We start from the raw sequence: 14421 nt of genomic DNA, 5'->3' as shown, positions 1-14421 counted from the left end.
TTGTTTTACCGACATTCAATGCTGCAGGAAATGAATCTGTTTTAAGTAAAATTTCTACCCTTATTAACACTAGTATAAATACTTTTGTAAAATGCTGTCCAGATGAGATGAAATAGGTTTGTGTATAAAGCCTTTTACAAAGATTGCAGATTTTAACTTAACACATGTTGGTGGAATTCCTTGTGTAACATAATTAATAGCTATATATATATTTTGTTACAGAGTAATTTGGAAAAAAGTCTTTTGACCCAGTTATATTTCACCCATTTTAAAATCACTATGACAAAGGTAGTGTTTCTGACAGTCAATTTTTCCAAGTTTCTAAGTTCTGTAATGAGGTTTCTATACTTTCCGCTGTGTCAGGAACTGAAACTAGACTCACACTGGTGACATTGTGGATTATTATAATTAAACACATTGTAATATCACTACATATCTTTCCTGTTGAGCAAAGATCATAAGAAGGTAATCTTATTCTCCAGGTACAATACTGGGTTATCAAAAGAGTTTATAGATACTTATAGAGATATATTTCAGCTGCTTGGAGTGTTGATGGAAAACTGATTTCATACAGTACTTGCTGAATTTTGCACCTCACTTGTATTATAAACAGCTGATTAAACTGCTTTTGCATGCATCTAGTTGTTGACCAGTGGTTTTGTGCACTTACCTGAATACCATTGATTGAACCAGACCAAGAAAGCAAGAATCAAATTGATTTAAACTGTTGAAGATGAATTCTGTTTATGTAGCTATTAGAAGCCACCATGCAGTTATGTAACTCAGCATTAGTTAAGTTTACTGCAGCCACAAAATATTGAATCAACAAACATTTTGCAATTCCTAACTGGTTTGTAAATTACTTACCATAATTTCAGGTTAATCTATGTTAATAATTTCATAAACATAGTTCTGTCTACATATTTAACACTTAGCATAAAATCCAAGTAATTGAGCTTAACATGGTCAGCTATTCCTGCCTCCTACCTCCTGACTTTAGCAATGCAGATTTACAGAATGATTTTGAGGGCTTATGAAGGGTGTTGGATGGCAGTAGTGTCTGATAATGACATGGATTTGAATTATTATTTCCTCCAGAGAATGATGTAACAATTTCAGACAAGCTACAGTAATAATGTGTTGAGAAGGATACTTTTGTAGAATTGATCACGCCATGGAGACATATCAAACTGTTGCATGTGAAGAATTTTTTTTTTGGAAAATGAAAGATGTTATTTGTTTGCTTATTTATTTATTTGTGTCTTTCTTTCTTTTGTACTTGCACATTTTGGTTTTTTTCACATTGTATGTTTGTCCATTCTGTTGGGTATGGCCCATCATTGATTCTAATGTGTTTCTTGTATTTACTGTGATTGCCACAAGAAAATGAATCTATATATAAGTGTCTAAGACTTTTTCACAGTACTGTATGTACATTGATTTACAAATTTATTTTGAACTTTGAGCTTTGCTCTTACATGGGCAAATCATTGGAACAATTCAATGCCAATGTCATTCCACAGTCAGGTAACAGTTGATGGAGATTTATTTTGTCAAGGCGCTAGGATAACGTATTTTTCTTTAAAAGGTGTTCATTTTAATCATCAGATGTGCACAGGTACATGGGATCGTACTGTAGCATCTTACCCTCCACCAATCTACAAACGTAATATGCGCTCAGTTGCTCTAAACTGCAGTCTAAGACCACACACTGAGGTAAAATTGTTTAACAGAAGTGGTTGTACAGAAAGGATGCTTGTGCCCCGAGGGGATTGCATGATGTGATGTTAACATGGAAATATGCCATCCATTACAGATTCATGTTTGTGTCCTACACTTGGGCTCATAATCCCTGCTGCCATCACTATTCGTTTTGTTTCTTTATTATCCTTTTCTTCAATAACAAATCTTTCTAACCTTTTCTTCATTGTTACCATGATGTCTGCTTTAGTCATCACTCTTACAGGTATTTACAAAGCTCTGCAGCCCATTCTATAAAAACAAGTGTCTTTTGTTGTCTGGCTTAAACCTTTGCAGTTCCTTGCAGGAAATTGTTAGTCACTAAAGAACTAAAAATTCTGGAATTGCCTTGAAAGTTGGGTCATATCTGTGAAGAGTAATATTGATAGCCTTTCATAAGCATTGGGAAAATTATAGATAAACTAGATAAAAGTTACAGATCTATGATTCCATGGTTGTATAAAATAATTAAGGATTTAGAAGAAAAAGAGCAATCAAAGGAAGCTGTGTAATAAGGTAGAATAATCTGAGAGACTAAATAACAACATTGATGATAAAGCAAGGTGAAAGAGGGTAGCAAGGGTATTAGTGAATAGCAGAGGATGACTCTAGTGGAAGTATAAATAGGAGAATGTGAATGTTATCTGAGCTTTCAGAAGAAAGCCCATTCTGTAGAGGTGAAATGCATACATTGTCAATTGCTGATTAACAGAAATTGTTCCTTTTGTACACACCAGGCAGTGATGTTGATAATTGGAAGAAGATGTAATGAGTTGTATAGTATAGTCTCAAAGATAACAATGGAGACAATATTTTCCAGAGAGTGGTTACCAGTCCAAGTGAAAGAGACCACATGATGCATACAAATAAATCACACAATACCAAAGCAGGCCCTTTGGCTCTCCAAATCCATGCCGTTCATCAAGTATCTGTCTCTACCAGTGATTCTCAAAGTGACCAATATTGCCTCCCTGTAGGCGGTGGGAGTTTCTAAGGGGGTGATAAGTGCCTCATAATTGATTACAATGATCAGTTAATCACCTCATCCATTGCTAACCCATCATTCTCTTAGGCTTTGTTCAAAGTGCATTATAATTGTTGAAAACCAATGTGACACTTCTGTATTTGGCATATCAGAAGAAATCTGGACTGAATAAATCGTGTTATTTCCAGGCCCAGTCTGCACGTTATTGCTATTCACTATTATAGTACATTACTATATTAGCTAGTATGGTTCCTGTACTCTAATCATGCAGTGACACAATTCCTGTGAATTAGGGTATGGCATTCATTGGGCTAAAGTTCAGAAACTGCCCTTGTGAATGGTCTTTAGAAATGACTGCATTTTCTAGTCCACAGGTCGACTGAGATATCACTGCCCCACTTTGTGCACCCTCAGGCAGAGAGTCAGATTTTGTCTGAGCTATGATGATGTAAAATTTTTCCCTTATATTGATTATAGAGCATGAGGTTGGACTTAAACAATAGGTAATTGACCATGGTAATTATTCCATAACAAAAATGGCAGAAGCAGACCAAATGAAAAAGAAGTGTAGACAGTATCATGTGGTGTATCTGTAATATAGATTTATACCAGTACCAAGCAATCAAGAGCAGCCAATGTGTCTGTTGTGTGAAAAAGCTTTTTTCAAATGAGGCAATGAAATGATCCAGGCTCCTTGAACAGTTGAAGAGAAAGCAAACAAGAACTCGGCTTAAGTTCAGTCACTTCATTGACATTTCCAGAGACTGAAAACACTTCAAAACATGTTTGCCAGCATTTCACATCAAAACAGTGATGGTTTATGTTCTTCATACAATATTTCATTGCTAAATCTGGAAAACCCTATACAATTGGAGAAGAACTAATTCCACCTGCAGCAAGGGAGGCTCTGAGTATAGTTTTATGTAAGTCACCAGACCAAATAATCAAAGTGATTTCACTCAGCGACAATTCAGTTTAAAGATGAATAGATGAAATGTCTGAAAATGTGGAGAACACATTGTGCACCATACTTACGACAATGAAATTGCTCTACAGTTAGATGAGTCAACTTTGCCAGGCAACAAGTCTTTGCTTCTTGGCTATGTTCACTTCATAAAAGATGAAAGCATAGTTCAAGTGTTGTTATTTGCAAGGGGACTGAAACAAATACAAATGGAGTGGAAAATTTTACAAAAGCTTAAGGATTTAGACCGGTTCATCACGGGTAAAGCCCTTCCAACCATTGAGCACATCTACAGGAAATGTTGCAGTAGAAAAGCAGCATCCATCATCAAAGGTCCTCACCACCCAGGCCCTGCTCTTTTCTCGCTGCTGTCATCAGGTAGAAGATGGAGGTGCCTCAGGACTCACACACCAGTTTCAAGAACAGTTACTATCCCTCAGCCATCAGGCCGTTGAAGAAAAGGGGATAGCTATACTCATTTAAGGACTCTGTTATATTGTTATTTCATGGTCGTTATTTATTGCTATTTATTTGTCTCTGCATTTGCACAGTTTGTTTACAATTTACAGTTACTGCTCTATAGATTTGCTCACTAAGCCTGCAGAAAAAGAATCTCAGGTTGTATGTGGTGACATGTATGTACTCTGATAATAAATTTTACTTTGAACTTTGAATTTATTTCAGGTTGTTGAGCAATTTTTCACAGAGAAGAACATTCAGCTCACAAACATTCTTACTAAACAGATGGGGCACCATCAATGACAGGACATCATTTTGGGATTAATACTTGCTTGAGCAGTACCTAATATACTAACCATTCACATTATCATTTACAGGTAACATTTTGTCACAAAAACCCTAAGTGATCAGCTTCACAAATTATTAAATACTGTTATCACAGCGGTAAATAAAATCAAGTCCCATGCTCTCAATTCTTGATTATTTTAAGAGTTTTGTATTGCGAATGATGAACAGTATGAAAGCTTGCTATTGTACACACAAGTCAGATGCCTCTCAAAAGAAAACTGCTTGAGACATTTTTATGCTTTTTGAAACTTTGAAGATGGAATGTTCAACTTAAGAATGTTAGGCATGACAATTCTTATTTGTCAGAATTGTTTGCAAAGTTTAATGAAATCAGTCTTCAGTTGCACGGAAATTATGTCAATCTTATCATTGTCAAATTAATCCTCTCCATATTTCTATCCAAGCTAACCATTGGGTGCCACACCTTTTCCATTTTCCGAACAAGCCTGACTTAGAGGAGAAAGAAGGAATACCAGATAATGATCTTTAAGCGTAATGTGCAGACCTGAGCGAGCTGCATAAACACACGTCAGAGAGATTTCAGGATCTTCTCTCAATCCAAACTGCAGATTGTGTAACCTATTCATTCCTGAACACTTGTAAAGAGGAATTGACAAGGATGGAGGAAGAACTGATCTCACTATAAAATGACTTTGAGCTGAACCTAGGGTTCAAAAAATCATATCAGGACTTCCGGTTGCAGAAAGAAATCTGTGAACACTATCCTACACTGTGGAAAAAGGTCACGATGTTCTTTATTGCCTTTCCAACATCATATTTAGTGGGCGCTGTTTCAGTGTAGTCACCCAACTCTTTCAAAGTTTAAATATCGCTAGCATGAAATTTGTTGTTTTGTGGCAGCAGTACATTGCAATAAATAGTAACAACACACACACACACACACACACACACACACACACACACACACACATATATTTTTATTTATATAATTAAGTTTTGCAAAAAGAGAGCAAAAAATATAATGCGGTAGTGTTCATAGGTTCATTGTCCCATTTAGTATCTGCTGGTGGTGGAGAAGAAGCTGTTCATGAAATGTTGAATGTGTCCCTTCAGGGTCCTGTTCCACTTGATGGTAGCAATGAGAAGAAGGCATGCTCTATCTGGTGGGGTCCTTAATGATGCATTCTACCTTTTTGAGGTATCACCTTTTGAAGGTGTCTTCAATGCTGGGAAGGCTAATGCCATGATGGAGTTTGCAAATTTCTAATGCTTTTTCCAATCCTGTGCGGGGCCCCCTCCATATCAGTCAGTTAGAATACTCTCCACAGTACCTCTGTAGAATTAGAATGCTCTCCAAAGCAATGAAACAGACCGCAAAGTACTAAATATGGGGATCTGAGACTCCTTCTGAGTGACATTCAGCCTGATGTTAAGAAGTTGGTGTCACTGCAACAAGCCCATCCATCTCATTGAAAGGTGAAAATGTAATGAATCATTGGACGACTAATGTACACTCTAAAATTCTTGATGAAAATTGTTTTACTGTAATTAAGCAAAGAAATAATTTTATTTGTGGCTTTAAATAAATTTGAATATTTTTTGCAATTACTTATCACTGCTTTAAATTTGCAGTTCCTATTTTCTGTCACTGTGCATTGTAAATCAAAATTCTTTATCAGAAAGGGAGAGGGAGACTCTAGGGATATCATCTGGGAACCAAGGGGGCAGTAATCCAAAAATGTTGTGAAACCACTGATCTATACTAATCCCATTTACTAGCTCTTCGTCTGCAGTTTCTAGCACTCATTCCGTAGTCTGAAAAACGTACAACTGCTTTAGCTGGAAACTGTATTTGGAGTATTGAGGAACAAAGAGTTCCTAATGCACAAATTCAAACATCCTAAGTACTTGAATCAACCCAGGGCTATGGCCTAAGTGTTGGTCAATGGGATTTGTATAAATAGGACATAACGATGTGGACTTCGTGAGTTTAAGGAATATTTCCATGCAGTGTAAATCTGTGATAGGAAGCAATGGAGTAAAGGGGTTGATGGGCATTGAATGTGGCTACGTATGAAGGTGCCGTAGAAAGGAGAATGGAAGAGTGAAATTGGATTCATCATATGGGGAGCTAGTGGAGTGTAAAGTCAAGACTAAGGCAGCCGTGTTTATGTCCTGAGCAGTAGATTAAGTGGTGAAAGTTGCAATATAGGAAATGGAATATGTATAGAATATGGCCCACTCAATTATGGTGTGGAGAAAATTATCCATCATTGGTCATAACTTAATTCTGTCAATTCTGCATCATATCTTGAAAGTTGCACCTTATTTTCCTTTGTAGAAAATAAGCTATTTTTCTAATGGAGTAATTTCAAAATTAGGATTATTCATAATTCATATTTATAAATTGAATGATGCAACATTGTAAATTTAGGATACAAGTTTAACATTTTTGATAATCCATTGATGTATTAATATTAGATGAAAATATGGAGACCTGTATATCAAAGGCAAGACAACATTTAAATTAAGAAGCAGAGTAAGATGAGCAGCTCTGTGTGAGCAAGTGGTTTTGGATTAAGCCATGTCAACAAATAGCAAAATGTTTATTGTAACTAAAGTATGCATCATCTTAATGCATGGGAAAGAAAGGTAACAATATAACAATATCTCAGATGTGTGCTGGTTCAGTTTTAAACATTGACCTAGTATTCCAGTGCTGTACAACACAGATTCACCAGAATCCATGGTGAATTGGCCGTTTGGATTCAGAACTGGCTTGCTTATAGAAGACAGAGGATAGTTGTCGAAGGGACTTATTCTAGCTGGAGATCTGTTACTAGTGGTGTTTCTCAGGGATCTGTGCTGGAAGGACTCTGCTGGTTGTTATGTACGAAAATGACCTCTATGAAAATGTAAATGGATGGGTTAATAAGTTTGCAGATGATGTGAAGATTGGTGGTGGTGTGAATAGTGTAGAAAACTGGCAAAGAAAACACTAGGAATTAGATCAGTTACAGATTTGGGCAGAGAAATGGCAGATAGAGTTTAACTCAGCGAAATGTGAAGTGCTGCGCCTTAGTAGGTCAAATGTAAAGAGAGAGTACAGTACATTGTTAACAGCAAGACCTTTAACAGTGTTGATGAGCAGAGGGATGTTGGAGTCCAAGTTCATAGCTCCCTGAAAGTGGCTACACAGGTTGATAGGGGGGCTACGAAGGCATATGGCATGCTTGTCTTTATTAGTTGAGGCATTGAGTTGAAAAGACAGGAATTTATATTGCAGCTTATAAAGCTCGAATTAGGCTGCATCTGGAATATTGCATACAGTTCTGTTTGCCCCATTATAGGAAGGATGTTTGAGGCTGTCGAGAGGGTGCAGAAGTTTTACCACCATGCTGCCAAAATAAAGAGGGTATGTTTTTTCCGGAGCAGTAAAGGATTTTTAAGAGATGTTGAGGTAGGCACGTGAATGAGAGGAAAATGGAAGGATATGTACATTGTGTAGGCAGAAGGGATTAGTTTAGTTGGCCATTTGATTACTAATTTAATAGGTTTGGCACAACATTGTGGGCCGAAGGGCCTGTTCCTCTGCTATTCTGTTCTGTGTTCTATGTCATTGTACTGGAAGTTAACATCATTAGGATAAAAAATTGATTTATATTCATAGTCATAGTCATACTTTATTGATCCTGGGAGAAATTGGTTTTCGTTACAGTTGCACCATAAATAATTAAATAGTAATAAAACCATAAATAATTAAATAGTAATATGTAAATTATGCCAGGAAGTAAGTCCAGGACCAGCCTATTGGCTCGGGGTGTCTGACCCTCCAAGGGAGGAGTTGTAAAGTTTGATGGCCACAGGCAGGAATGACTTTCTGTGATGCTCCGTGTTGCATCTCGGTGGAATGAGTCTCTGGCTGAAAGTACTCCTGTGCCCAACCAGTACATTATGTAGTGGATGGGAGACATTGTCCAAGATGGCGTGCAACTTGGTCAGCATCCTCTTTTCAGAGATTACCGTCAGAGAGTCCAGTTCCATCCCCACAACATCACTGGCCTTACGCATGAGTTTGTTGATTCTGTTGGTGTCTGCTCCCCTCAGCCTGCTGCCCCAGCACACAACAGCAAACATGATCGCACTAGCCACCACAGACTCGTAGAACATCCTCAGCATTGTCCAGCAGATGTTAAAGGACCTCAGTCTCCTCAAGAAATAGAGACGGCTCTGACCCTTCTCGTAGACAGCCTTGACTTCAAAAAATTATCGATTGATCAAAAAATGGTAGAGATTTGGTAAGGTGTGTGGAGAAAAATAATATCCTCTCTTGTGGAATCTAGAACAACTAACAATAAGAAAACTACTCCCAGGTTTATTAAGAATGAAATTAAAAGGATTGTTGCATTCAGAGTTAACATTTTCTCTAATAGCCTATGAATACCAAATCAATTTAAATTTTTAATACCCAAAATGATAAATTTTCAAGAAGTATCTAGGGATTATTGAACAGGTTTAAGAGATGACTAACCTACTTCTGTTCCTGAGTTTGTGTGATATCTATTGCAGAAATCATGAGGACAAAATAAGCTTAAAAGATCTGCTATTGATCATGTTTAGTGAAGAAATGGAACATCTGAATCAAAAGCAAGATATGTTTAATCTAGAATAAATTTTATGTAAGGAGTAAGCGTACGTGTATATCACTTTCAACTCTCACTGGTTTTAGTACTGGAATCCAATAAAATGGTCTTCCAGTGTGTGGCACTGTTTTCTTTTCATGACTATGTGTGGGTGTAAAGTGGCTCTGTTTAAGGTCATGTTTAAAGAACATTTTAAAATCTGCTAATAAGGTACACATAAATTTGGTTTTGACTTTGTGAGGTCTATTCACAGAGAATAGAAATGTATCTTGTAAGCCTTCTCTAAAGTATTATTCTCCTTATTCTCCAAAGTATTATTCAAGTTTTTGTGCTCATTGTACTTCTGTAAATTTTGCTATTTTAAATGTATAATTTCACACTGCATTAATAACATCTCAAGCAAACACTTGTTCATTTTTACAACTATCATACTGATGACAAACATTGCCCTAATTTTTAAAACTTGAACTGTCCATTATTGATATGAATATCATGTAAGTAGAAACAGTTTCTCAGGGTTGAAGCTCTTTAGATGAGGTTATACAGTATATGTTTCAAAGATAATATGCCAAATATTAATGTGAAAGGGGTAAGCTAAGGATGAGTTAGGACCATGAAAGTAATCAACAAGACTTTAATCTGTCATTATAAGCTAACTTGCTTTTTCAGGAAAATGGAATCAGTGCCCCATTTCATCTGTCCAATGTACGATTTCAACCTCAATCTACGTGGTTGACTTTGATATTGTTTGAATTGCTTTAGCAAGTTATTCCATCATTAACAATCAATGCAAGGCTTGTTTCTGCATTGTGTCCAGTTGTTCCAGGGTAGAACAACTGACCATTTATTGTAGAGGGCTATTTGCTCCTCTTTGGAGTTTCCAAACAGGGCAAATCCTAATGATGAAATTTGTTTTTTTTTGTTTTTGAAACTTGCAGTAAGTTAAACCACATAGCACCTGTTTCATGGCCCAGCATTGTGGTAGTTCCACAGCTAAACCTGTCTTTATTTGTCTGTGCTATTAATGATCATAAAACATGCTGAAAAATACTAAGCTATCAATTTTTGATTTCCTATCCAACAGGGCATAGATTGCGCTTGCTTGTAAACCTCATAGGGTGAGGTGGGGCTAAGATGAGCATAACTAGTGACGAAGTAAATTTCCTGGTTTATCGTTATCTCCAAGAATCAGGTAAGGCTATTTGTGTAAACAGCAAATGGTTTTCAATAGATTAGTAAACTAACTGGTTTATGTAAATCCTTTTTTCATGCAGACACTTCAAGTTTGTAATAAAATTTGTGATTTGATAATAGGAGCTTAGCTTTTTAAAGAATGGTTGGCAGATTCGTAAGAAAATTAAGCCATAGTTTACTCAGTCCCTGAATGTAAGCATATGCAGGCAAGCCCTTAGAACTGGAAAGTATTCACATCATACATACAGGTGGCTGCTGTGTGTGGGTGAGAATTGTACAATAGTAGCTTTGTCTACACAGTTTGGCATAAAATTATGCAGACTTTACATGTTCACAGTTTCAAAAGAGAATTTATAGGTATTGGAGACTTTCCTTATAAACTGCTCAATCAATTGGTACACTTAAGTGTTTCTTCTTTACAACCATCTGCTCACAATCTTTCTTTTGTCTGATCAATAATCCTTTAACATCGATTTATGAAATCAATTGGTAGGCCAGACAATCCCTGAGGATATGATTTCCTTTATCTGTTAGACCATCACAATTGGCAGCAGATGAGTAGCATAAAGAATAAGAGAAAATCAAAACAGTGTTTTAATAACTTAATCAGCACAATTATAATATTGTATAATAGTAAATATTATTTCACTAACTGCAGTAAGGTATTTATAAAGTTCACTATATGCTGCAACATTAAGTTTTTTAATGCATGTTATATTTGTTTTCCATTTAATATGTTAATGAAAATGAATCAGTGCTGTTATGTAGATGTGAATTGTTATTTGAATGTTAACACTTAGCTTGTTAAGTATTTTTTCTTTTTGCACATTTGTATTGTTACTCAGAAAATGTTAACAAGTTACTGCAAGATCTCATTAATTGTACACATGAATGCATGTTAGTTGACAACTGCCAAAATTTAAAAAATATTATTTGCCATGTCCCTTAGTCATTCTTCTTTATTGCAATTATTTGAGGAGAATGTTCTGTATTAGGGTGGTGAACTTCCCACATTTCATCTCCAACTGGTGGTGGAAGCTGAATCATTGTAAATATTTGATGGATCGAGGAATAGAGGGGCATGGGGAAATAGCACAGAAAATGAGTGGAGGTCACATATTAAATAGTAGGGCAGCCTTGAGGGGCCTGATCGTCTACACCTTCTAAATTCTTGTGTGTTTTGTGTCTAAGCTGATACAGGATTTTTTGAACAGGTTCCAAACTGTTCCTCTTCTCCCATACAAAATCTTTCACCTCAGCACCACTCTCCTACACTAACCTCATTCCTCTTGATTCCTTTATTATATATAAAATGCTACTGATCTCTGTCTTGAATAGATTGTGCAACTGAACATTCACTGCCCTCTTACATTAAGAATTCCAAAGATTCAGTACCCTCTGGAGGCAAACTTTCTTCTCATGTTGTGAAGGACTGACTCCTTATTTTGAGAATGTGTATATCTGATTCTAGTAATTCCAGCCAGAGAAAAAATCAAGTCTGCATTCACCCTGTCAAGCTCCAAAATAATTTTGTATGTTTCAGTGTGATCACTCCTCACTGAAAAGAGTGTAGGCACAGGCTGCCTGATCTCTGTTGGTAAACATACCTGACATCCCAGGAACCAATCTGCCGATTGCAAATAGGTTCCAAGTATGAATGGTGGTCTATGAAAAGAATATTGTGAATTTTCATGTCCATTGTTATTCTCAAGATAAAGAGGAATAGAACAATAAAAATGTAAAAATGTAAGTGCTTTCCTACTCCAACTGTGGCACAGGGCACTTGCCAGCTTGACACTCACTTTGAAGTACTGAATCCAGGTGCCCATGGCAAACTATGAAGCCCCGTAAGATCAATAGGACCCCAAAAGAATTTTGAGGAACTGCAATAATATGTGTGCTGCTTTATTTATATGAAGATTATTCGCAAAATTGATTGAATCACCAGCTATTTTTTTTTGCTTGTAATTTATCCATTTAAAGCAGATCACTTAAATCCACCTCAAGTAATCCAAATAATATCTATTTTTGGTACAGATAACCATTGAACATTTTTAAATGCATTGTTTGTAGTTCAGAAGATCAAATCATAAGTTCAGAAGGCATTTTATTTAATTCACAATGCATCGGGTACCTTTCACAAAAACATAAGCCATCTTACTTGACATGTGGCACATTTCATGTGAGGGCAATTGACTTTGACTTCTCCAATAAATTATAAACAACTTTTGGAAATAATTTGAATGACAGTGTTTGATGGGTAAATAGAGAGGTATAACCTGGGCCTTTGCACCTCCCTCTGTAATCGGAGCCTCGAGTTCCCAACCGGAAGACCACAGTCTGTGTGGATTGGATAACATATCCTCTTCGCTGACGATCAACACTGGCACACCTCAGGGGTGTATGCTTATCCCACTGCTTTACTCTCTGCATACACAACTGTGTGGCTAGGTATAGCTCAAATATCATCTACAAATTTGATGACGATACAACCATTGTTGGTAGAATCTCAGATGGTGATGAGAGGGCGTACAGAAGTGAGATATGCCAACTAGTGGAATGGTGCCGCAGCAACAACCTGGCACTCAACGTCAGTAAGACAAAAGAGCTGATTGTGGACTTCAGGAAGGGTAAGATGAAGGAGCACATACCAATCCTCATAGAGGGATCAGAAGTGGAGAGAGTGAGCAGCTTCAAGTTCCTCGGTGTCAAGATCTCTGAGGATCTAACCTGGTCCCAACATATCGATGTAGCCATAAAGAAGGCAAGACAGCGGCTATACTTTATTAGGAGTTTGAAGAGATTTGGCATGTCAACAAATTCACTCAAAAACTTCTATATTTGTACCATGGAGAGCATTCTGACAGGCTGCATCACTGTCTGGTATGGAGGGGCCGAAAGAAGCTGCAGAAGGTTGTAAATCTAGTCAGCTCCATCTTGGGCACTAGCCTGCAAAGTACCCTGGACATCTTTAGAGAGCAGTGTCTCAGAAAGGCAGCGTCCATTATTAAAGACCTCCAGCACCCAGGGCATGGCCTTTTCTCACTGTTACTGTCAGGTAGGAGATACAGAAGCCACTCAGCGATTCAGGAACATCTTCTTCCCCTCTGTCATCCGATTCCTAAATGGACATAGAAGCTTTGGACACTACCTCACTTTTTTTAATATACAGTATTTCTGTTTTAGCACATTTTTAAAAATCTATTCAATATATGTAATTGATTTACTTGTTTATTATTATGTTTATTTTTTTTTCTCTCTACTAGATTATGTATTGCATTGAACTGCTGCTGCTAAGTTAACAAATTTCATGTCACATGCCGGTGATAATAAACCTGATTATGATTCTGATTCTGGTCCTTACCTTAAAACTGAGAAAACTGGCTACAATCTACTGCATGTCTGCTACATTATGTTCTCGTATAAATTTTATGAAGTAATAAGTGTCTGCAATGGAAAAGATTTCTTTTCCACTCACTGATGGCAGTGCCTCATAATATCTGGTTCCATAAAACCAGCACCCTCTCAATAAGTCATTGTTTATATAAGATTGTAGTTGATTAGTGCCAATAGAAGTCACATGGTAAATAGAACAGAAGGATTTCAAAATTTGGCATAAATTTATTCTACAACACAATAAGGTTTGAAATTGCTATTATGTGTGTATGAAATTTAGAATGATAACAGCCCAAAGGGGTAAAATTCAAGAGAAATTACATCAGCAAAGTGATGAGATCTTGCACTGTATCTTCATTCTCCGTGCAATTGTAATCAGGTTTACGCTGCAGAGTGCCCACATCTCAGAGGATCTGTCCTGGGCTCAACATATTGATGTGATCTTGAAGAAGGCACACCAGTGGCTCTTCATAAATACAAGAGATTCTGCAAATGCTGGAAATCCACAGCAAAACACAAAATACTGGAGGAACTCAGCGGGTCAGGAAGCATCTATGGGAATGAATAAATAGTCAACATTTCAGGCCAGGACCCTTCATCATCCAGTCCTGATAATGGGGCCTTGGCTCAAAACACCAACTGTTTATTCATTTTCATTGTTGCTGCCTGACCTTCTGAGTTCCTCCAGCATTTTGTATGTGTTACACCAGTGGCTCTACTTTGTTAGGTTT

General features: G+C 36.9%; 1 protein-coding gene across 8 annotated transcripts in view; it reads left to right on the top strand.

Annotated features, from left to right (window-relative positions):
• Nucleotides 1-14421, top strand: part of LOC134349699 (F-box-like/WD repeat-containing protein TBL1X) — a 396148-nt gene that overhangs the window by 308399 nt on the left and 73328 nt on the right. For 7 of the 8 annotated variants that reach the window (XM_063054418.1, XM_063054419.1, XM_063054423.1 and 4 more), the window contains one exon: nt 10185-10292. In XM_063054418.1, the coding sequence (XP_062910488.1) occupies nt 10235-10292 (58 nt within the window). In that variant the 5' untranslated portion in view covers nt 10185-10234. Of the gene's footprint in view, nt 1-10184; nt 10293-14421 lie in introns of those variants that run through there. The other variant, XM_063054425.1, reaches the window with a different exon arrangement.

The sequence above is a fragment of the Mobula hypostoma genome, chromosome 7 (assembly GCF_963921235.1).
Source record: "Mobula hypostoma chromosome 7, sMobHyp1.1, whole genome shotgun sequence".
Lineage (NCBI taxonomy): Eukaryota > Metazoa > Chordata > Chondrichthyes > Myliobatiformes > Myliobatidae > Mobula > Mobula hypostoma.
This window is presented reverse-complemented; position numbering and strand designations above follow the sequence as displayed.